This window comes from Brachyhypopomus gauderio, chromosome 21 (genome assembly GCF_052324685.1).
Source record: "Brachyhypopomus gauderio isolate BG-103 chromosome 21, BGAUD_0.2, whole genome shotgun sequence".
NCBI lineage: Eukaryota > Metazoa > Chordata > Actinopteri > Gymnotiformes > Hypopomidae > Brachyhypopomus > Brachyhypopomus gauderio.
In genome coordinates, this window is record NC_135231.1 from 9,802,975 (window position 1) to 9,827,092 (window position 24,118).

At 42.2% G+C, this 24,118-nt stretch overlaps 4 protein-coding genes across 4 annotated transcripts; 1 reads left to right on the plus strand and 3 right to left on the minus strand.

Annotated features, from left to right (window-relative positions):
- Positions 1 to 839: 839 nt before the first annotated feature.
- LOC143484745 (tubulin alpha chain-like) lies at positions 840 to 4,043 on the minus strand. Its single transcript, XM_076983634.1, has 4 exons — positions 3,897 to 4,043; positions 2,421 to 2,643; positions 2,025 to 2,173; positions 840 to 1,931 (listed from the first exon to the last, which is right to left on the minus strand). Exons 1-4 carry the CDS (start codon positions 3,897 to 3,899, stop codon positions 957 to 959), a joined length of 1,350 nt encoding a protein of 449 aa, XP_076839749.1. The 5' UTR covers positions 3,900 to 4,043; the 3' UTR covers positions 840 to 956.
- A 1,992-nt stretch (positions 4,044 to 6,035) lies between these two features.
- LOC143484742 (tubulin alpha chain-like) lies at positions 6,036 to 8,952 on the minus strand. Its single transcript, XM_076983631.1, has 4 exons — positions 8,800 to 8,952; positions 7,505 to 7,727; positions 7,238 to 7,386; positions 6,036 to 7,136 (listed from the first exon to the last, which is right to left on the minus strand). The coding sequence occupies exons 1-4, from the start codon at positions 8,800 to 8,802 to the stop codon at positions 6,156 to 6,158; spliced, it is 1,356 nt and encodes a 451-aa protein (XP_076839746.1). The 5' UTR covers positions 8,803 to 8,952; the 3' UTR covers positions 6,036 to 6,155.
- Positions 8,953 to 12,800: 3,848 nt separating this feature from the next.
- Positions 12,801 to 16,166, plus strand: LOC143484743 (tubulin alpha chain). Its single transcript, XM_076983632.1, has 4 exons — positions 12,801 to 12,960; positions 14,406 to 14,628; positions 14,747 to 14,895; positions 14,989 to 16,166. The coding sequence occupies exons 1-4, from the start codon at positions 12,958 to 12,960 to the stop codon at positions 15,967 to 15,969; spliced, it is 1,356 nt and encodes a 451-aa protein (XP_076839747.1). The 5' UTR covers positions 12,801 to 12,957; the 3' UTR covers positions 15,970 to 16,166.
- Positions 16,167 to 16,728: 562 nt separating this feature from the next.
- Positions 16,729 to 21,500, minus strand: pmelb (premelanosome protein b). Its single transcript, XM_076984673.1, has 10 exons — positions 21,436 to 21,500; positions 20,243 to 20,356; positions 19,923 to 20,069; positions 19,495 to 19,635; positions 19,083 to 19,244; positions 18,508 to 18,876; positions 18,256 to 18,399; positions 17,781 to 17,880; positions 17,486 to 17,691; positions 16,729 to 16,925 (listed from the first exon to the last, which is right to left on the minus strand). The coding sequence occupies exons 1-10, from the start codon at positions 21,488 to 21,490 to the stop codon at positions 16,729 to 16,731; spliced, it is 1,635 nt and encodes a 544-aa protein (XP_076840788.1). The 5' UTR covers positions 21,491 to 21,500.
- Positions 21,501 to 24,118: the final 2,618 nt, after the last annotated feature.

Below are 24,118 nucleotides of genomic sequence, written 5' to 3' on the forward strand. Positions count from 1 at the left end.
GACCTCAATCCGATAGAACACCTTTGGGATGGATTAGATTGGAGACTGAGAGCCAGGCCTTCTCGTCCAACATCAGTATGTGACCTCAGAAATGCGCTTCTGGGAAAATGGTCAAAAATCCCCATAACCACACTCCTAAACCTTGGGGACAGCCTTCCCACAACAGTGGAAGCTGTTCTAGCAGCAAATTGTGGCCCAACATCATTTTGAGCCCTATGGATTAGGAATGGGACGTTACTTAATCTCATATGCAAGTTAAGGAAGGTGAGCGAATACTTTTGGCAATATAGTCCATGCGCTTGGATATCTAAGACAGATTACAAACATTTGTAGCTCAACACTGCCCTCTAAGCCCTGGACCAATGAACAGATCACTGAATATCCACCTGCCATACAGTGGTCACTTCAACTACATTGAGAGTACTCCTCCTGCTCAAAGTACACGCAACCTTCTGTGACCAAATTCGGTAGGAGGGGGCGAGGCAGTGGACAGTCAACCCTACAAGAAGGAAACCACTTTTGAACTACCACTCTTGCATCCATTTTGGCTTCAGCTCATTTATTTACAAACGATAAACGACCACTCACCAAATATTCACCAGGATCAAAGGGAGGCGTGCCACTTCATCGCATGTGGGGAAAACTGCAGAATATGCCTCAAGTTAAACAAACTTTGACCCATTTAAGACATGGGAATATATATGGATGGCTGAAGCCCATTTTTAAAAGAACACAATGGATCATGATACAGAAGCTGCAAATGGCTTCAGGACCAAGCCCATTATATATGCAGATGAAATGACCAGTGATGTGTAGAAACTTGATACCCAAACGTCAGATCAAGGTATATTTTCCAATCTTTATTTCATTTAGACAAGAGCTGAGCAATAAAGGATAGAAAAAAAACACATAAAATGGACAAGACTAGGTTAGGAAACGGCAAATGAACACCCACTCTAGTATTCCTCTCCTTCCTCCTCTTCCTCAATACTGTCTGCACCGACCTCTTCATAATCCTTCTCCAGGGCGGCCATGTCCTCCCTGGCCTCAGAGAACTCTCCCTCCTCCATCCCCTCCCCCACATACCAGTGCACGAAGGCCCTCTTGGCGTACATCAGGTCAAACTTGTGGTCCAGACGGGCCCAGGCCTCAGCGATGGCCGTGGTGTTGCTCAGCATACACACGGCCCTCTGCACCTTGGCCAGGTCTCCACCTGGAACCACGGTGGGGGGCTGGTAGTTGATGCCCACCTTGAAACCAGTGGGGCACCAGTCCACAAACTGGATGGAGCGTTTGGTCTTGATGGTGGCAATAGCAGCATTCACGTCTTTGGGCACCACATCGCCACGGTACAACAGGCAGCAAGCCATGTACTTGCCGTGACGTGGATCGCATTTCACCATCTGATTGGCTGGCTCAAAGCAAGCGTTGGTGATTTCAGACACAGAGAGCTGCTCGTGGTAAGCTTTCTCTGCAGATATGACGGGAGCATAGGTAGCCAGGGGGAAATGAATACGGGGATAGGGCACCAAGTTGGTCTGGAATTCAGTTAGATCAACATTGAGGGCACCATCAAATCGGAGGGAGGCGGTGATTGAGGACACAATCTGACTAATAAGCCTGTTTAGGTTGGTATAGCTTGGGCGTTCAATGTCCAGGTTCCTACGGCAGATATCATAGATGGCCTCATTGTCCACCATGAAGGCACAGTCAGAGTGCTCTAGGGTGGTGTGGGTGGTCAGGATGGAGTTGTAGGGCTCTACCACAGCAGTAGACACCTGGGGAGCTGGGTAGATGGAGAACTCCAGTTTGGACTTCTTCCCATAGTCAACAGACAGGCGCTCCATCAGCAGAGAGGTGAAACCAGAACCGGTACCACCACCAAAGCTGTGGAAGACCAGGAAACCCTGAAGACCTGTGCACTGGTCAGCCTGTGGTGGAAAAAAATGTTTTTAAAGTGTCAGAAAAGGACATCTCCATAATGTTATTGCTCAGTGACTATTCAAGCATTCACAGACACTCACCAGTTTGCGGATTCTGTCCAGTACCAGGTCAATCAGCTCCTTGCCAATGGTGTAGTGTCCACGGGCGTAGTTGTTAGCAGCATCTTCCTTTCCTGTTATGAGCTGCTCTGGGTGGAACAGCTGACGGTATATTCCACTGCGGACCTCATCTGGGGACACAAACACAATGAATTGGACGAGGAACTTAGACATGGCTGAGATCAAGTAGTTCCATGTTTAATTATATTTAGAGTTGCCTAGAACATGTGACTTCATTTTATCCATTGTTTGTTGAATACTGTCTCTCTGTTTGGTTGTTTTATTTATTAGTCACATTTTAGATTATGTAAGGTGACCTTGAGTGTCAAAGGCCGCATCAAATAAAATGTATTATTATTATTATTATTATAATCCTACCTATGACAGTGGGCTCCAGATCCACAAACACAGCCCTAGGGACGTGTTTTCCAGCGCCGGTCTCACTGAAGAAGGTGTTGAAAGAATCGTCTCCTCCTCCGATGGTCTTGTCACTGGGCATCTGCCCATCCGGCTGGATACCATGTTCAAGACAGTAGAGCTCCCAGCAGGCATTACCAATCTGGACACCAGCCTGACCCACGTGGATGGAGATGCACTCACGCTGTGGACAGAGGGATTTTTTTTATTATATTTTATTTATTTTTATTTTTTTACATATTCCTAATGGCTTATTGGTGCACATGATTAATATATTTAGTTTTTATTTCAGTTAGTTTTTAGGTATGAAATATGCTACAAGCAGCCTGATAACTCCTGATATTTACACAATACAGCCACGAAGGTTTTTAGTACTAACCTTGACGGAACTGATACGAGTTAAGGCTCACAGCTCACACTAATGTGATCATTTACCAGTTGCTAAACCAGCAAAGACTTTTCTGTAGCGACAGGTGAGGGGAAAAGCAGTAAGCTAGGTGTGCTGGTTTAGGTGTACTGCTTGACCTGTTCTACCGGACTTTGACACGCTTGAAAGGGGTCCCATAGACTAATTTAAACAGATCAATTTTAAAGTTTTGCCCACATGTTGGTTTTCTCATGGTTACACTTAACACGCTCATCTATTTCAACTTGTGTATTTTTGTCATTTATAAGGAGAAGTGTGTATTCAGCGTTTGTTTATATATATATATATATATATATATATATATATATATATATATATATATATATATATATATATATATATATATATATATATATATATATATATAAAAGAATTTAAAAATTAAACACGGTTACTAAGTTCTTCGGGATTTCAGTGTTCAGTCCGGTCATGAGGCACGTATTATACGCCTCAACCCCTGATATAAGCGCTCTGGAATTTGTCGGGTCAATGACCACGTGGTACCGACTCGTTTCCTGATGATCACGTGGTCCTGACTCATTCTGATGACCACGTGGTACAGACGCATTTCCTGACCGCCACTAAAGTATCTTTTCCTCCAAACTCATGATCGGAAATTCGAAATAACATTTTAATGCGATGACGATCGCAAATACTATTGTATTAAAAGCAAGTGACGATAGATATTTTATTCATTATTTTTGTGATGACTTGCCTAACTTGCTTTCTTGGCCTAATATCAGCTATCCGGGTTAGTTTTATTGTGTAGAAATTATATAAATAATTATAGGTAACGAGGCCCAATCTAACAAAAGTCTAACGAAGATCCAATCTAACAATACTACATGCTTAGGATTCACTCTACACCATAAATACTTGTCTGGAAATCTTTGAAATAAATACACTACATAACGTTCAGAGTACCATAGTAAGGATGTTACTTTGGTATAAATAAATAAAATAAAACACTGATCCTACGGCGTATCACGTCTAGGTAGCGGTACACTTACCATTCTGAAGCTGAAGCTTTAACGTAGTACGAGAAGATTTGGGGAAGGATGTTAAATGTACAAGTCTCACCGCTAGACTTTTATGAGTCTGTAGTGAGAATACGGAGTGCTTGTGAACTTGGGGTGGGGTTATTTATACAGTTTGAGTCCGTCGTCATCGAGGCGGGGACGAGGCGGCGGTCGTGTGTGTTCAAGTCGTTTCTCCATTGGGCTGCCAGTGGAATGCGACACCCCATTGGTACGTTTTAACTTTTGAATAATAGCGCGCTTTCCATATAAATTCATTTAAAATTATACACACAAGCAAGAACATTATTAACGCATACCAAGATTAGAAATTGTGCGTTTCTTTAAATTGATATTATTGACATATTTTAGCTATATAATGAAGCATAGTCTCCGTTGTGTGGCGCATTGCAGTGAAGAGGACAGCGCCCCTAGCGGACAATCACATTAACACTATCTATGAGCACACGTCTGCAACCCAGCACACTGGACAATGGAGCATCTGACTGGACGACTTTGACAGTCGGGTATGTGGGTCATTCCAGGATTTTGGTACATTTCCTGTCCCACCACTTAACTTTCAAATGTACATATCCAAAATATCTAAATTACTATTTTTTTTACAATGTACTTGTTATAAGACAAACTGTAAAATTTGGTGGAAAAATAAGCGCCTTAGATATTATTCAAAAGACCGAATACCTTTGAACCACCTCAAAAAATGGCCGTTTTCTCTTGTCCCACACATTGAGTGACCAACTCCTTTGCCAAATTTAACAATTAAAATAAGCTCTAAATAAATGACTTCCTCTTGTATATTGTTGGCATGCATGTCCTTTACTTATGAAAACAACTTCTTTGGTCTACATTGTATTGCATGTCACAGTTTTTACACTATTAAGTTGTGATCCACAACATGCGTGCAGCCCTGTTACCATAAGGAATTTTATCTGGCAGAGAAAGGGTTAAAAATATTTGTGTACTGGCACAAAGGAAGTTGCATCACAAGGGCATTTCCTGCCCACATGGCAAGAAAAATGGTAAGTGCTCTAACAATTTTCAAGGTTTTTTTCCAAATATGTTTGTCCAAGTTGTGTGTGTCACTCAGTGAATGCAACACTGTTCCCCATATTGTAAGACTAATATTTAGTAGAGTCAAAATTTACTTTATATACTTATATAACGATATTTGTCCTTGATCTTGTATACATAGCTAAATTTTACAATAAGCATCTATTCCTGGGGTTGACCACAACTTAGCCTAAATTTGCAACCCTGTTAGTCGCAACCCTGTTACTGCATACCAATTTACTGCACACCAATCTAATAACGAAAAAGCGTCTTCCATATCTGAGCTTGACGAATCAAACTTTTTGATAGTTTATAACCTGTAGATTATAAATATATGATTTAAAATGATCAAATTGAAGATCAAATTTTCAGAAGTGACCACCCCTGAAATGTACCAAAATCCTGGAATGACCCACGTACTGCTGGCTAAAATATATCAATAATAGGGTGACCAAACGTCCGTATTATCCGGGACATGACCGTATTTCACATCCTGTCCCGAATTTTTTTAAGTGAGGAAATGTCCTGATTTTTAAATTACCTTCATTGAACTATCATTTGTTATTGGAGTTTTCGTTGTTGACTTTTACTGAAAAGCATTTTTAATAAACCAACTGTAAATATCATGTTATTGTAGGGTTACGTGTGCCTATGTTAAGTGAGTGCATGCCACAGTATATGTGCCCCCCCCCCCCCCCCCCCCAGCTTCAAGGTGTCCTGGTTTTCACAAATGAAAATATGAAAATATGGTCACCCTAATCAATAATATCCATTTGAAGAAAGAAATTATTTCTATTCTTTTCATTTTTGGAAAGAATCATTGAGCAAAAAAAGTGTATCACTCTACAATGAGATTTCTGTGTTAGCCATATAGCTAGATAGCTAAACCCCCTCCTCACAAACTGGTACTGACTAGGACTGCTAGGAGTTGATTTAAATGGTTTTACTACAAGAATACAAATGATTAGCTTATTCATGAAATGTATGTATTGCTTTTAATGGCTTTTATCTCTTTCTTGAATCAACAAACCTCTATAAAGTCAAATAAGGACAACTAAATGGTGAGTTTTGCTAAAATGGAACTTTATTTATAGTTGTTCATCCAATTCATTTAGACAATGTTGTTATTTGCCGTAAGATTTTAATCCCCTCTCAAGAGGCACATTTCTATACTTCTTCCCTTTAGTACTCCTCTCCCTCTTCCTCTCCTTCTCCCTCAATGGAGTCAACACCGACCTCTTCATAATCCTTCTCCAGGGCGGCCATGTCCTCCCTGGCCTCAGAGAACTCTCCCTCCTCCATCCCCTCCCCCACATACCAGTGCACGAAGGCCCTCTTGGCGTACATCAGGTCAAACTTGTGGTCCAGACGGGCCCAGGCCTCAGCGATGGCCGTGGTGTTGCTCAGCATACACACGGCCCTCTGCACCTTGGCCAGGTCTCCACCTGGAACCACGGTGGGGGGCTGGTAGTTGATGCCCACCTTGAAACCAGTGGGGCACCAGTCCACAAACTGGATGGAGCGCTTGGTCTTGATGGTGGCAATAGCAGCATTCACGTCTTTGGGCACCACATCGCCACGGTACAACAGGCAGCAAGCCATGTACTTGCCGTGACGTGGATCGCATTTCACCATCTGATTGGCTGGCTCAAAGCAAGCGTTGGTGATTTCAGACACAGAGAGCTGCTCATGGTAAGCTTTCTCTGCAGATATGACGGGAGCATAGGTAGCCAGGGGGAAATGAATACGGGGATAGGGCACCAAGTTGGTCTGGAATTCAGTTAGATCAACATTGAGGGCACCATCAAATCGGAGGGAGGCAGTAATGGAGGACACAATCTGACCTATCAATCTATTCAGGTTGGTGTAGGTAGGGCGCTCAATGTCAAGGTTCCTACGGCAGATATCATAGATGGCCTCATTGTCCACCATGAAGGCACAGTCAGAGTGCTCTAGGGTGGTGTGGGTGGTCAGGATGGAGTTGTAGGGCTCTACCACAGCAGTAGACACCTGGGGAGCTGGGTAGATGGAGAACTCCAGTTTGGACTTCTTCCCATAGTCAACAGACAGGCGCTCCATCAGCAGAGAGGTGAAACCAGAACCGGTACCACCACCAAAGCTGTGGAAGACCAGGAACCCCTGAAGACCTGTGCACTGGTCAGCCTGTGGAGAGAAAGAAATGAAAAAGATGTAATTAAAAGGAGAACATCTCCATTGTGTTACTGTTCAACACTATGACTATTAGATCATTCACAGACACTTACCAGTTTGCGGATCCTGTCCAAAACCAGATCAATAATTTCCTTGCCAATGGTGTAGTGTCCACGGGCGTAGTTGTTAGCAGCATCTTCCTTTCCTGTGATGAGCTGCTCTGGGTGGAACAGCTGACGGTAAGTTCCTGTGCGGACCTCATCTGGGGACGCAGATGGCATGAATTAGACTAGAGAACTTGAACATGGCTGAGGTCAAGGAGTTATACGTTTAATTATATTTAGGAGACTAGATTCTGAGCAGCAGTATCTTAATCCTACCTATGACAGTGGGCTCCAGATCCACAAACACAGCCCTAGGGACGTGTTTTCCAGCGCCGGTCTCACTGAAGAAGGTGTTGAAAGAATCGTCTCCTCCTCCGATGGTCTTGTCACTGGGCATCTGCCCATCTGGCTGGATACCGTGTTCAAGACAGTAGAGCTCCCAGCAGGCATTACCAATCTGGACACCAGCCTGACCCACGTGGATGGAGATGCACTCACGCTGTGGAAAAAGAAAAATATATATTTTAAAAGAGCATTATTAAACAACATTAACAACATGTTTCTCTAACAGACCCTAGCTATAGTTAACAAATAGCTGACATATTCAGATGCAGTCCAAATATCCACTTGAGTCTAAATATCTACCCTAGATAATGATCAAAGTACTATAGCTATTAAAACAGAATCCAATGTGAATCATGCGCAGGTAGCTTTATAATTAAACATTTGAAGTTGAAGGTCTTTAGAAAAATAAGATTTGGAAAACATGTTAAATGTATGAGTCTGTAGTGAGAATACAAAATGCCCCGAAGGTTGAGGTGGAGTTAATTATACATTTTTAGTCCATTGTCAGCGAGGCAGGGAATCGCAACAACTCACTGGGGACCTACCACCCCCTCAGGCACAGAGGATGGCCGTCTAGTAAAGATACAGCATCCATTAATGGGTGCTGACCAGCATAAATATTGCATGACCACTACAGATCCTTTGTGGAAATTTGATAGCTGTTCATAGGGGTAGAAAAAAATGTCGAGTTCAACTATTTTCCATACAAGATGCAAGACAGACGACATACTTATTATTGCAAACCCAAGCAAATATAACGGGACGTTGAGAATCCGATGTATCCTCAGGGAGGCGCTCGGCAACATTTTTCCGCCGGTATGGTGACGCCGACCGGACAGTGCGGAGCCGGTTACACCCCGATCATTTATTCTGCTCACACCGCCGTCTTTGTTGTCTCGTAGCGGTCCCGTTATCATTTCACAAACTGGTCTGTCATTACAGTTTCGTCTGTGTATTCCACCCCTAACTATCGAGTTATTTTAACATATCAAATTTTTCTTAAAAGATAGTCTACATTAAATTTATGTCGACTGATGTGACCATATCGTGAATTCCTAAAACATTTTGAGGGTTTGGAATTGTAGGACATTTTATTATCTGGGTCGGAAATTAGGACTGATTTCATTTTTGCGTGGCCTACAAATAAAGCAACAATAATGGACAGTACGGTACATACAATTAAATCTACATTTTGCATTTGAAAATTACATATAAAAACTGCTTACCATTGTTCCTAGTAGTCTTTCTAGTCTGGGTGGAATGAAGTTCTTCGCAGAGATGTCTTACAGTGCGACAGCTAAGGCGTCGATGTAAGAATAATAGCCTTGAATGGATGGGTCTCCCAATATATAGAAGGGTTGCCCTAGCGACTGCGTCTAACCCAATTCTTATTGGTCTCTGCTCCAAAATTCTGCCTAGTTAAAGAAAAAGCTTATTTACTATTGGATGAAAAAGATCAGGAATGAAAAGGCCCCTCCCGGAGCCTCGCCCAGCTACCATCTCAAACAGTGACTCCAACATTTTAGCGCATTTATATTTAGTTGACAGAAGATTACTGAAACGCCCTTCATTTGAATATGGCGGATGGACCAGCGGGGAAAAACGTAGAATGGAGAAATCTGATTTACAGATATTTTCTCATTCTGACCACACTTCTTTACAGACCAGAGAGCATCAATTACAGAACAAGTATTCTATGCTCCATAGACCCCACACTATTTTTTTGTATTTAAACTAGATAAGCCTTGATGAGCAGAGGTTAAAATACATTTATGGGTCTGAGCATCTTTCACTGTAACTTTACTCTCCCATTTCCCAATGATAACTTAGTAAGTAAAATAACTTAAAGGGTTGTAATCATGTTCATGCAATCTTCAGTACTGTTGCGTTTTGATGGATGTTTAATAATATTGTATTCAAATGTATGAACAGATTCTTTGAATAATATCCTTGAAATAGGTGCTTTACATTTGTATTTGTATTTTTATTTTATTGGCTTGGCTTTTTAATGTATCTTTTATACTTATTTTACTCTTTTATTTTTTGGTTTTACATTGAATATGTAGCTTTAATGTGTTTAATATTTTCAAAATACCTCAAGCATTGTCACCAATTGGGAATCTCAAAACTCTAGTTCATCAATTGATGCAAGTGAAAAGCCCCATTTTGGAGCCTTAGAACATTCTATGAGTTGTGAGTATTGTGAGGTCATAGAAGGGATGAGCAGGGCAGGGGAGTAGCAGACACCCAACCCCCAAGGCCTCTTCCCAGGCCCCTCTGTTGCTAGGTGATGAATAAGGATGTTGCCTAGTAACCAGGCAGTATCCTGGAGATTATACACAAACCCACATTAACTACCAGTACTTGGAGATCACATGACCAAGCTCCCTGGGGCACGATGCAGCTGCCCCCCTGAAGGGTAACATGTAAATACATTTTCTAACTACAAGGACATAGTTTTATATCACAAATACAACATTATATAGGCTCTCTTGTCATAAAGACTGCCGTGACTCCATCAGGAAGGTACATGTTCCTGAGATGATGATGGCATTTCTAGCAATGTGAGATGTTCCTGCAAAGTTCATTAACTTAAATATGTAAGATTTGTAAAATGGATTTTCCTCTCAGTGCAACATAAGAGAGGTAAATATTCTATATTTTAATGAGCAAAATTTGGGAGCTGAACAATCAGATTGGGCTAGGTCTGAAAGTTGACACCCTACCCAAGAGAATTTCATCCTGCCATCTGCCACAAGCTATGGCAGTAGCTTTTGTTTTCTTTGTCTCTCTTCTTCGGGGTTACCATATAAGAGCAGTTGATCAGTCTGATGCTAATTTTGTTTATTATTTAAAGCCTATTAATTCTACAGTTTACTTGCCTAAAACAATTTTTTCAATATTTACTGGCTTGTTGCTAACAACACATAATGGTAATGAATGTTTTACCCATGATACATAGTTATGCAGTTATAAATTGCCACAAAACATTCTAGTCTCTCTGTGATATATTCATCTTCCTTGCCTTTACGCTTGGGCACTTTCCAAAACGAGCAGCACATTCATATGCTCTTGTGTATGAGGAGTCTTCAGTGAAAAGAATCCGCTGTTCATGTGTCCCCTATATATACCACTTTGTTGCCAATGTCTGATGTCATTTCCACCCATTTAGAAGACAGACTTTTTCATTCTTCCTGAATTCTGCTGTACAAAAGCAACAGCGAATGTGATGTGGTGCATGTATTAGCAAATAAAAGGAAATGAAAGAAACAAATTCAGCTCTTCTTGGTCTTCCCTTCTGAAAACATTAGACATTCTGTCGTGTCAAAGCCATCCTCCGGAGGCAGCCAGAGTTCAGGTTCTGGTAGGTTCTGGTAGGTTCTGGTAGGTTCTGGTAGATCTGCCGTTACTGCTTAATGTGGACATCCTAAGGGCTTCACGACTGTGGAAAGGGTTAGCAAGAGACAGAGCAACAAAGGAGAACGTTGAATAAACACTGAATTGTTCTTTCTGCATAACATGAATTCTTGTGTGGGATCACCGGACTATAATATAGATGTGACCATCCATATACTGTATATATAAATATATATAGATCATTCCAGAATCCTGTACACATTTACAGGAAGACTATTTCAGTTATGTTAGAAAGTTCATCTAAATCATTATTTGCTGTGGGTTGCATTGTGGCACTAAATGTCAACAGGAGATGGTGGTTTATGTTGGAGGTTCGATCTCCGTGGGCAACAACTGCTGCTGCTCATTCCCACATCATATTCTCAACTCCATGGCTGTCTGAGTTTCTCTTGGTATCCCAGCTGCTAGGACCCTAGCTGGGGAATGTCTGGCTCGAGTTGGGCATCTTCACATTTGTGCTATGTGTCTTCTACAGCTGTCCGACAACTGACATTCTTATTGCATTCCTTTTGCACAGTTTAGTATGATGCAATATATGTGGATGTAGTTGCAATTGACTAAAACAAAACCGGATAATTCGGCGTTCTCTAAATCGAATTACCTGACACTTGAAGCTCCCACATATTCACAAAGCAAGATAAACAACAAAACAAAGTGATGCATTTGGACTCTGGGAGATGATGAAATCAGAGTCTGAATGCACAGGCTTGCCAAAAACCCCCACGGCTGCTGTGGGGGGGGGGGGGGGGGGGGGGGAGATGTATCCAAAGCTGCACTGTGTGCTCAAATGTCCTCACCCCACTGGTCGACCTGCAGAGTCATGCAAATTCAGTTTAGCAGACTCACCACAGCTTCCACATAGTTTTCTTCACAGATATCATGTAGAACATGCAATCTTCAAAGGTCACACATTAGGAAATCTCCAAGAAATAACAGTTTTAAAGATCCAGTGTATGGTTCTTCACATGTAATAACACACGGATATGTACTGCACCCTTACACAGCAAAAAAGAAGTTGATTCAGTGACAAGCAATCATGTGACAAGAAGATTACATCATTTAGGCCAAATCTAGGACAGGGAGAACAGGGGGAGGAGCTTTCATGGGCTGAACATGAGCTGAGACCGGACTGATAGCATTGGCCACAATGACCGCATTCAGCCATTTTGCATTTTAAATCAGATCTGGTCTTACAGTAGCCTACGCTGTTAATACAGAAAACCTAATTCTTCAGCACAGCATCTGATATTTCGCCTCCAGTACTGCACGTTATCGCATAATTTCAGTGTTGTGTCTGACAACTTACCTATTTTCACAGACAACACATACAGTTTAATATCAGAATCTGCAGTGTATGACAATAGTGAGTTTATGTTAATGTTAAACGGATTTATGCTATGCACTGGGATTTCCCCCTTTTTTACCTGAAACTTGCAGAATATGACCTATTAATTTTGCAGAGACTTGCAGAATATGACCTATTAACCCGATATGCAGAATATGACCTATTAATTTTCAACGGCCTATAGATGTATTTGCTCAGTGCGTCTTAGGCTTTGGTAACCTTACGTAGAATGACAAAAATGTACAAAACTGAACGAAAATGTGGCCACGGTTTCTCCCGCAAATCTTCCTTCCTGCAGGATTTAGTCCAACACGTCTGCTCTACGTTAGATCAGGTGCGTTAGTCTTCGGAACCGGACCCAGCAGGGCAGGTCCCGTCCTCCCACCGCTGCGGATCCAATGGGCACCGGACTGCGGAGGTTCGGTGGAGATCTGATAGGCAGATGTTGTCCACCATCCTACACCACGGACCTGCGCGCTCCTCCTCCTCCTCCTCCTCCTCCTCCTCCTCCTCCTCCATCGTGATCGGACCGGGTTGGGCTGCCACCACCGCACACTAACGCGCTGTCAACACAGGACGTCTGCTTCTCTCTTCAGGTTGCTGGTTTATCCTCTAAAAAACAATGGTGAGTAATTTCGTTTTCGCAGTTAATTGATTATTTTGTTGTTCATCTGTTCGACTTTCGTTTAATTCACGAATCATCGGATTCAAACCCAAAGGTTTGAGCGGCTCTTCTGCGAGACTGGGCGCGTCTTTTTTGTCTAAGATGGAGGTGGTGGCTGAAACACAACGGTACACTGTCTCGACAGACAGAAACGTCGATTTAAACATATATTTATAACACTTCCAAAATTATTTTGTTAACAGCTTCAGGAAGGGTACAGTTTGACAAATACATGACAATACATTAACTTTCATTCATTCATTGTCCTCTAGACAGCAATGAGCTTGACACGTTCATGTCAAACATTATTTATGGCCCAAATTACAGTTACTTAACAATAGCAAACATTATTCCACCTCACCATTTGTTATTCAAGCTGGATGAAAAATTTTCTCTAATAATAAAAATAAAAATAAAAGCCCTTCTTATATTCCTGCGGATATTACCACAATGTCTGACTAACACGATGTGTGATTGTAGGTCTGTATTGGGTCAGGTCTGTGATTATAGATCTCATTTTGGATAGTTCCTTTGATAATGGAATCGGTGCATAATTGGGTTTAATTGTCCTCTTGACTGAATCAACCCTTTTTATGTTGGCAATGGTTATTTGTTTCCATTCAAACAAATGCAAGAACATTCTTGAAATGTGCAACCATCCACCCCTCCTCCACTCCCCAGAGGAGCAGACTGGGTGGGGAGTCCAGTTGTCTACCAGTCCTTTATGTCTGGTATGGCTTGCCACTTCCTTGTGGTTACATTTGACAACTGCTCATGTCCTCAGGGGATGTAACATTTCAGTTTGAGCCTGGTTGGTTTGATGATTGTCATGTTTACTGTATACTGGTTTAATGCTGTCAAATGCCTTTGTTACCTTTATTCACACCGTCTTTTGTTCTGTGGGGCTATGAGACAGCGTAGGCTGTGTTTAACCTGGTTGTCCTTTTAAAGATGCAAATCTTCCCTTTAAGGAGGATCTTCCTTGTGTGTTTTGCCTCTAGCTGTCAAAATAGGAGTAAGTGCCTGTCAGCCATTTTGTTCTTGTTTGACAGTAAGAGGCTTTAGAAAAGGGGAAGAAATATCGAGATTCCTTTTATGAGGGATCTCCAACCGAAAGCGCTTGGCCAGTTTGCCAGCTTGTGCTGAATTGTGCTGTGTGGGTGAGGCTCAATCCTGGCACGCTTTGTACTAGATCATTCACCGTGAATACAGGGTTTTCTGCACCTGTTAAAAACATTGCTTCATTACATGTCCTGTATTTGAGGTACAATTTATTATTCCTCTTATTGAACCATTATTTCCTGAGCTAGTTGTTGTTTTGATTTAATGCATACCAATTTGTTTGTAATTGTAATTATAATTCAGTCCACAATTACAATTTACTTTCTTCCTCTCTCACTCCACAGCGTGAGTGCATCTCCATCCACGTGGGTCAGGCTGGTGTCCAGATTGGTAATGCCTGCTGGGAGCTCTACTGTCTTGAACACGGTATCCAGCCAGATGGGCAGATGCCCAGTGACAAGACCATCGGAGGAGGAGACGATTCTTTCAACACCTTCTTCAGTGAGACCGGCGCTGGAAAACACGTCCCTAGGGCTGTGTTTGTGGATCTGGAGCCCACTGTCATAGGTAGGATTAAGATACTGCTGCTCAGAATCTGGTCTCCTAAATATAATTAAACGTATAACTCCTTGACCTCAGTCATGTTCAAGTTCTCTCATCTAATTCATGCCATCTGCGTCCCCAGATGAGGTCCGCACAGGAACTTACCGTCAGCTGTTCCACCCAGAGCAGCTCATCACAGGAAAGGAAGATGCTGCTAACAACTACGCCCGTGGACACTACACCATTGGCAAGGAAATTATTGATCTGGTTTTGGACAGGATCCGCAAACTGGTAAGTGTCTGTGAATAGTCATTAAACACTATGGAGATGTTATTTTACTGACGGTCTGTCTTTTTTCTCTTTTTCTTTCCATTTCCACCATAGGCTGACCAGTGCACAGGTCTTCAGGGCTTCCTGGTCTTCCACAGCTTTGGTGGTGGTACCGGTTCTGGTTTCACCTCTCTGCTGATGGAGCGCCTGTCTGTTGACTATGGGAAGAAGTCCAAACTGGAGTTCTCCATCTACCCAGCTCCCCAGGTGTCTACTGCTGTGGTAGAGCCCTACAACTCCATCCTGACCACCCACACCACCCTAGAGCACTCTGACTGTGCCTTCATGGTGGACAATGAGGCCATCTATGATATCTGCCGTAGGAACCTTGACATTGAGCGCCCTACCTACACCAACCTAAACAGGCTTATTAGTCAGATTGTGTCCTCAATCACCGCCTCCCTCCGATTTGATGGTGCCCTCAATGTTGATCTAACTGAATTCCAGACCAACTTGGTGCCCTATCCCCGTATTCATTTCCCCCTGGCTACCTATGCTCCCGTCATATCTGCAGAGAAAGCTTACCACGAGCAGCTCTCTGTGTCTGAAATCACCAACGCTTGCTTTGAGCCAGCCAATCAGATGGTGAAATGCGATCCACGTCACGGCAAGTACATGGCTTGCTGCCTGTTGTACCGTGGCGATGTGGTGCCCAAAGACGTGAATGCTGCTATTGCCACCATCAAGACCAAGCGCACCATCCAGTTTGTGGACTGGTGCCCCACTGGTTTCAAGGTGGGCATCAACTACCAGCCCCCCACCGTGGTTCCAGGTGGAGACCTGGCCAAGGTGCAGAGGGCCGTGTGTATGCTGAGCAACACCACGGCCATCGCTGAGGCCTGGGCCCGTCTGGACCACAAGTTTGACCTGATGTACGCCAAGAGGGCCTTCGTGCACTGGTATGTGGGGGAGGGGATGGAGGAGGGAGAGTTCTCTGAGGCCAGGGAGGACATGGCCGCCCTGGAGAAGGATTATGAAGAGGTCGGTGTTGACTCCATTGAGGGAGAAGGAGAGGAAGAGGGAGAGGAGTACTAAACTGAGTTGAAAACAAAATGGAAAATTAAATGGTAGACTAGTATTACACATGATATTCCTCAAGTATCGAGCGTAAAATCTACTAGAAAATGTGAGCAGTGTAGTATTGTTGGTAATGATCAGTTTATTTGTCTTTGCCATTTGCCAGTGAAAAATGTGGAAATGTAACTGAATAAATTGGTTGATATATCTGTGCAGATATCTGTGGTGTTTCCTCTGTCATATGGTGTTACATATGTTATATGGTGATTTTGATGCAATTGACTAATTTGATATAAAGGAAAAGCAGGCTAGACACACACACACATGGGTTGGTGTTCGGGCTGTGCTAGGTTTGTGGAGATTTTCTATTAGCTCATACAAGTTCCCAAATGAGGCACCGTTATACATGTTGTTGTGATGCGATAGTGCGCCCTCTACTGGATACATGAGATGGAAAAACATTTCAAATGTAATTCAGATGTATTAAGAACATGTAAATGTGGACTGTAGCATATTAAGACTTTGGAGGAAGTGACCTCAGTGTAGTTAAAAATCCAGATATGGTTTCCAAAGAAAGGGTACTTGCAATCAGCCGTGCAATAACTTTTCAGTAGTACTCCTGTTTTGTAAATATAAAAGTACATGAATACAAATACTTAAATTTGAGCTCTGTTGCAGAAGATATCTTCAATCAAATGAGTGCATGAAAAGCAATAAAAAAAACTATTAAAGATAAAATTCCAAATGCTAAAGGAATTTTGACTTGTATGAACTTTGCTACACATTATAAACAAGCACAGAGTTTGCCACTATATCTTGATCACACCAGTCTGTGTGGGAGAAGCGTACAGTGGTGTGCTGGGGGCTGCATGTTGACCAGGCTCCAGAGGAGAGCAGGACCTGACCTCCAGCCTTCAAACACAGACTGGCCTGCTGGAGAACCCTTCGAGATGGGCCGGAGGCCCCACACGTGCCTGAGGGGAGGAGGTGGGTAGTTTAGTGGACATCCTCATTTACATTTTACCTTCAAATGTACACAGAGATAATGGAAATAAAGACACGATTGGGAAGTAGGATGTGCACCATGCAAATTCATCTGCAAATCAAACCGATCATCAAAAGAGGGAAAATAGACTTTTATTTTGATAGGTGTGAAGGCAAATTCATCTGCAAATCATTATCAATTCAAGATTCAATCCGATCATCCAAAGACCGAAGAGGTAAAAGAGACTTTTATTTTGATAGGTGTGAGGGCAAATCAAAGCACTCCAGACTAACTCACTTGTAAGCTATGGCTACAGCCCATACTACTGACGCCACCATCAGGATGCTTAGTGTCATGGCAACTGCACCTGTTCTGGTGAACCTGGAATCTGTTAATCACAGGTTAATTGAAAATTTCATTTCATTTTTCCCTACCATAGTGAATTCATAGTCCTTTTCTCTGTTTTCATCCCAAGTGATCATAACTGAAATTATAGAAATAGGTTATATTTTCTCTGTTCACAGTGAAGTGTCTGTTACTGCAGCTCACCAATAATTATGTTCACTCTGGCGCTGGAGACAGCCAAGCTAACATCATTAGTCATTAACACTTTGAGGCAGAAGACCCCAGAATCGTTGAAAAGGTGTCTGAGAACCAGCCAGCAGTCTGGGGAAGGGGTCACGGCACTGCAAATGGTCTTGCCTGGGGACAGGCAGTCTGCATCCGACACCATGGTGCACACCTCTGTAGGCAAGCTGGAGTGAGCCAGAAAACAAGGTTTCTGAAGCAGGGCCTTCTTCACCGTGTGCTGTGGGTTTGTAGAAAAAGCTTCATTGCTACACACCTTCCCCGACAGGAGACAGTGATGTCCACAGCCTTCACCTCCAGCTCCGCCATCGATAACGCACTGGCCATGTGGATGATCTCTACACTCTCGATGCCCTCTGAAAACACACCAAAATTTTTGTTGTTTATCGAGGTTCGAGAATAAGGAAGAATCAGAGAGATACAACTTGAAGAGCAGTCACAACTTAAACAACCGGCATATACACTTTGTGGACAATGACTACAACCAGAGGTGTCAATTCCAGGTTCAGAAAGTAAAAGTTCTCACCAGGATTTTGCTCAAGCTTGCTAGATTTTCTAATTAGTGCAATCCAGGTAAAATTAGTGGAATCAACACAATCCAGGAAGCCTGAGCAAAATCCTGGTAAGGACTTTTACTTTCTGAACCTGGAATTGACACCTCTGACTAGAACCATAAGCAATGTTAGGCTAAGTAACTCACTAAGCTTAGGCTAATCAACTAATTAACTCACCAACAACTTGAATTGCAGTGGCAAAGGACCCGTAACGATATATCACACAATCCTGCTCAGTATTTGGTGCCTGATGCTTCTCAGTGACGGTATCAGTTTGGGCTCCCACAGTCTCTATTGCTGCAGAAAGCTCTTCTACTGGCCCTGTGGAACAATACAAGGGCATTCTCTACTCACTCAGCACACACAGCATTAGCAAACCAGTCGAATCAGGGCTGTGAATGCTGGTTTGTGCTAAGGTAAGGTTCTCACCAGCTGCAGATGATCCTGTCTTCTGAGAGCCATTAAACTGCTGTTTGGATGCAGCTTGTTCACCCGTGGCTGGGGTGGGACTGTTTGAAGGAGCTCCACAGGCTGGATCTGGTATGGCCGCCTGCACGATGACCCGGGGCTCAAACGAGCCCACGGACGTGTATGTATGGGTGGTGGTGAGCTCCCGCGTGATGACGGTCCCGCTGCCGTCGCCAAACTCCCAGTTAAAGGTGACGTCAGAGTTGCGCAGGTAACCACTGGGGTCGTGCAGGGTGACATTAAAAGCCACAGCCCGGTTTCGGACAAACGTCTGGTCACCCTCGTTATTATCGTTCAGCTGTGTGAGGGTAACAGCAAATGGAATCTGATCTGGGGAAGCCAATGATAAAAGATGAAATCTTTAAATAAATGCATGTTTTAACCAAAAGTGCAGGCAAATGAATTGCAACAAAGTATTTTAGATTATCTGATAATGGATGTTGTAAAATTTAAAGAAAAAAAGGTTTGTCCTACTGTGATAAAACATCATGTAAAAGAAACATCAGTGTTGTTTGTAAGTGTGGGTTCATATTCACCAGTAATGCAGAAATGAGTAGAAACATATCCAATGGGAATGAACTTGTCCCTGCTTCTGTAGTGATAGATAACCACGTCCATTAAGAAAAAGCCAACAGGAATGTCTTCAGTGTTGATGGTCAGAGTGGAGGAGGGCCCATCTGACACCTGCCAGTACTTTCCTGTGGAATCAAGAACTTGCATGCTAGCAATGAGCGCAGAGGTTCTGATGTTAATGAATGCTAACGGTTGGTCTTAAGCTTCCATTACATGTTAGCTATATTAACCAGATAAACAAACCTTGGACACCAACTTAGTCTTAGCTGAATGAGTACATTTAAATTAAATGGAAAATCTATGTTTGATATTGCCTTTATATTTGATAGTTCCTTTAAAATGTCTTTAAGATATCAGAACTGCTACTGGACCTACCACATGTTTTCCACACAAACACAAAAGGTGGTTTCTTTCCCCCATTTTTGCAGAGTGGAGAACCATCTGGGAAAACCCCAATCTGTTTATCCACAGAATTATACTGAGGGTAGACTGGCTCACCCATGTGATACTGGGTACCTGGAGAAGTTAAAAGTGAATCGTCAAGACTAAATACACAAGGAGTTAAAGCGTATTGATATTCAGGGTCACAGTTGGTCTGTCATGGCTCCTCAAGTACTGATGCCTGCAGGTTTATCATCGGACATTTACCCAGACACCAAGTGTAATCAGCAAATCACAGCAAATCCATAGAAGTTATCCCTTTGAAGGGTATGAAAATCAGCGTGCTAGCTGGTAGACAGAGCCAGTAGACTTTGTTACATGATACTGTACAAGTTTATGTGACATGGTGTTGTTAGACATACCATTAACAATACAGTTTTTTGCCCATATGACCTGCCCTTCAGGTAGTACTTCCTGGTTAGCTGGGAAGAGTATGTCAATACTGAAGGTAATCCTTGCACCAGCCAAGGTTGGTCCATCACTGCTGACGTCAAACTTCACCTTGCCACCTGTGAGGACAGATGCTGTTTGCGTTCTGCTGTACTACTTAGAAGCCATCCCAAAGAATGACAACTACTGCTTAATAGAGGAAAAAAAACCCCAACATCAAATGATGTTGAAGCATTACTGAATGTACAAAAATAGAACCAAGCCGCCCTTTCAGTCTCTCGTGGGACAGTACCCGTCCAGCTGTTCCTGTAAAGTGGGTCTCCTTGTTTCCACACTGGATATAACGTTGTGTTCCATAAGTGGTATCGTATGAATCTGGGTGTGGCCCCCCTCCTCCACACTTGCACTTATACAAAAAGAAATACAGAGCAGAAACGGTTTAAGCCCTTGTTCTGTGAAGATGTCAACACACAACTTTTAAAGGCATAAACCCAACAGTTGCTGGGCTGTAATCAGCTGTTCCAGCTGGTCAGTGAGCCACTGGCTGCAGTGGAATGTTTATTGATGCTATTCCTGGCACGTGCCTTGCTGACCGCTTATGATGTGACACTGAAAACCTTCTTCCCGAAAAAGTCTTCCTCGACCCTATACATGTGACGTTTGAAGGAGCATGTGACTACTGCTTTGCCAGCATCATGGAGTTAAGGATATGCAAGGATCCAGCTTACAAATGAGATGAAACCCTGAGAACAGTAAGTATTGGTATAGGAACAATGGTACTACAAAGCACTGAGAAATCTGGGAAACTCAAACTCCAGGTTACTGGTGAATATCACCACAAGGTAATCTTAACATTACCCTTAAAATGAACCACAACTCCTAACGTTAGATTATGTGATGTAACCAGTCTATAATTTATTTTGAAAAAACTATTAAAATCCCTTCATTTTGAGTGGAGCTTTACATGGCATGGATTAAACATAGAGCTGAAGCAAATGTCTAAATTAATGCTGAAATTAACATAGTATTGAAGCACTGATCCAGGATCAGATTTTTGTAGTCTGAACTTCATAGAGTGATCCACTCTCACCTATTGCCCAGAGTGACCTGAGTACAGTGCTTCAACTATTTTAATGGCCATGAGGTGTCAGTATTGCAGTGCCGCCTGTATATATACATCTTTAGCATAGGCGCTGTATTTCAAACCCAAACACCACAAACCCCATATAAACACCACAAACTCTTCCCTGCTTATGCCAACTCAGCAAAACCATAAAGCCAAATACTGAAAATGGCCAAATATCAAATCACAGTTAAAAGACTACAATCCTGCATCAGAATAATATAAATAATTATAAATGTCAATTTCTTGGCAAACCCCTCTGCAGAACAATATAAAGCAATATAATGGACATAAAATGCATATGTAATGTATATAAAATACAATTTACACAATGTATAAATGTACATATAATGTATACTTACTTGGCAGAGCTACAGAAAAAGAGATCAATACAACAATTTGTATAAGAATCTTCATTTTTGCCACTTCACACTTTATGCCTTTATAACGTAAGCAAACCCCTACAACATATCAGAAGTATTTCTCTTTATATAAGAATTCACCCCAGCTCTGACATCACAGCCTGAATATAACAAGCCACTCCCCACATTGCAAGACCTTACACATAAAAAAAAATCCCCCAGACACACAGACAGATTCTGCTTTACAGTAGCCAAATGTATTCAGTAATAAAATGTTTAATACTAAACAAGTCATGATCTAATTCAATGTGCTGTAAGATTGGTGCCATATAGTTTGAGACAACTTACATGCAGTTTATAGAATGCATATGATATCAAATGTGCTATCAGTGCATCTGGCTAGCTGGCTTGTAGCCTGTTTGGTGTTTTTGTTTTCAAGTAGGTCATTGATAATAAACAGGCAAAAATTTTATGAAATTAACATTCAAATCTCAATTTATAAAGCAAACCTTCCAAATAAGGGACTACCTTGCAGAACTTCACCAGATGAGAGAGGTTGGAGGGGTAACTGGCATGTACCGCCCATTTAAGATCTCCCCACAGCATTTCTATGGGATTGAAATTCAGATTTTGACTGGGCCAATCCAGAATGCTAATTTTTCTCTTAAGCCATTCCTTGGTAGTTCTGCTGGAATGCTTTGGGTTGTCGTCTTGTGCATAATCCATTTGTCTCAGCTTCAACTCCCTGACTAATGGCAGGAGATTGATGGTTGATGAGAATTTATGGTTCCCTGGATAAAACATAGAGTCTTCCAGGTCTGGAGGCAGAAGAGCAGGCCCAGACCTTCACATCTCCACCACCATGCTTCACTGTTGAGAGGAGGTTTTTCAAATATTGGGCTCATCTGTCCAGAGGATGCACTTCCAGTTTGCCACAGCCACATCTACGTTCTCTCTGTCAAACCTTAAACAGATAACTTTGCTCTTTCTTGAGAGCAGAGGATTCCTTCTGGCAACTCTCACGAAGGCCACGTCTGCTGATTTTTTGACTGATTGTAGACGCACAGATGCTGTACAGAGAGGTCTGTAGATTGTAGATGCTGCCAGAGAGGTCTACCACTCTCTGGAGGTGATGTGTGGGTTAGCCTTCCCCTCTATTATTTTTCTAGTGCCTCTTGGTGCTTTGATGGCCCTCAACATCTGGGCAGAGCTGCAGTGATGCTGAGTGCCCTCCACTTGTTAATGATTTGTCTTATGGTGGATGGATGAAACTAGAATCTTTTGGAGATGGTCTTGCTGTTTTCACCAGACTGATGGGCTGTCTCCATCATCTTTATGAAGGCCATGAACATCTCGTTTCATCTCAGCATTGCCAATCTGTGTGCTTGATGCTTTGGTGCAACAGCAGTTTGGTTGGTTTCCTCTGCCTTTTAATCAGTGTGGCTCAGATTGTTTCACTAGGATGTCTCATTTGATCGGTCCGCAAAATTGATTACTTGAGCACTCACGTGTTTTACCTAATCGATTTTACCAGTGCAGCCGTGTCTCATTTACTTGTGCACACGCTCTGATTCCATGTTTCATGTAGTCTGCTGACAACTCACATATTTCCCTCAAAATAAATAAATGGAATTGATGACACTTCATAGACACAAAACTGGTTATGATAAAACAACGGAAAAATCTAAACTGGTCAAGGACTTCCCAAACATTCAAGCAGCACTATATGCTGTGTGCCTAAATATGTGCATGTTCAACATTAGTCTAGCAGCTAGTGTGCCTGAATCAAGAGAGCTATACTGTCAGGAAAGTACAAAAGAGAATGAGGATGCCTGCTCAGATCTGTTGAAGTGACCATTTGTGTTGGCAGAGCACCAAAGGTTGATCATTTATTTAAGCTCTGTGTTCGTTTGAATAGTGTTTACATACAATGTATAGTACATTAGCACGGAATGAACTTTGACTTAATTTGAAATTGAACCTTTGCATGCATCCATACTTGGGATGACATGGTGAGTTTATATGCAGTTCTTGTAAGCTTTCGGAAAATCTGCTTACATCAGTGTGCATGTCTTCCTACCTGTCTCACATCAGTGTGCAGAGGTCTTCCTACCTGTCTCACATCAGTGTGCAGGTCTTCCTACCTGTCTCACATCAGTGTGCAGGTCTTCCTACGAAGATTATGTAAATCACATTGCCCTCGTTTGCTGCTTTAACTCACTAGATTTTCACTCAGTAATATTTATCCTGGGGATATTCAGTACAATAGGGTCAGACATTGTTAGGAGTCCTTGATAGTTAATCCTGATTTGGACAGTAATGAGGATTAATCTGTTAATAAAACAAAAAGTCACTTTAAGGCTAATACAAAAATGCCAGGAATGGCAAATTAATCAGGATTACTCAGGCACTTGCCACTTTTTAATCCAAATTCTCACTCTGCCCGTTACTAGTGCTTTAACGTGTTAAATAAGCAACAGTAAGGACATTGTTTCTCATAAAACATTTATTTACATGAGATTATATCAACCACGTTTATAAAAGGAACAAAGTTCACAAAAACGCAATCCTTAAATTCTTCTGCCAAGAAATTCTCAATTAAATCCAAAACCTGAGTGTTCATGTGGTACCACTGAACATAGAAAACATTATGTACATTTGATAAAATAACCTTTCTTCAGAC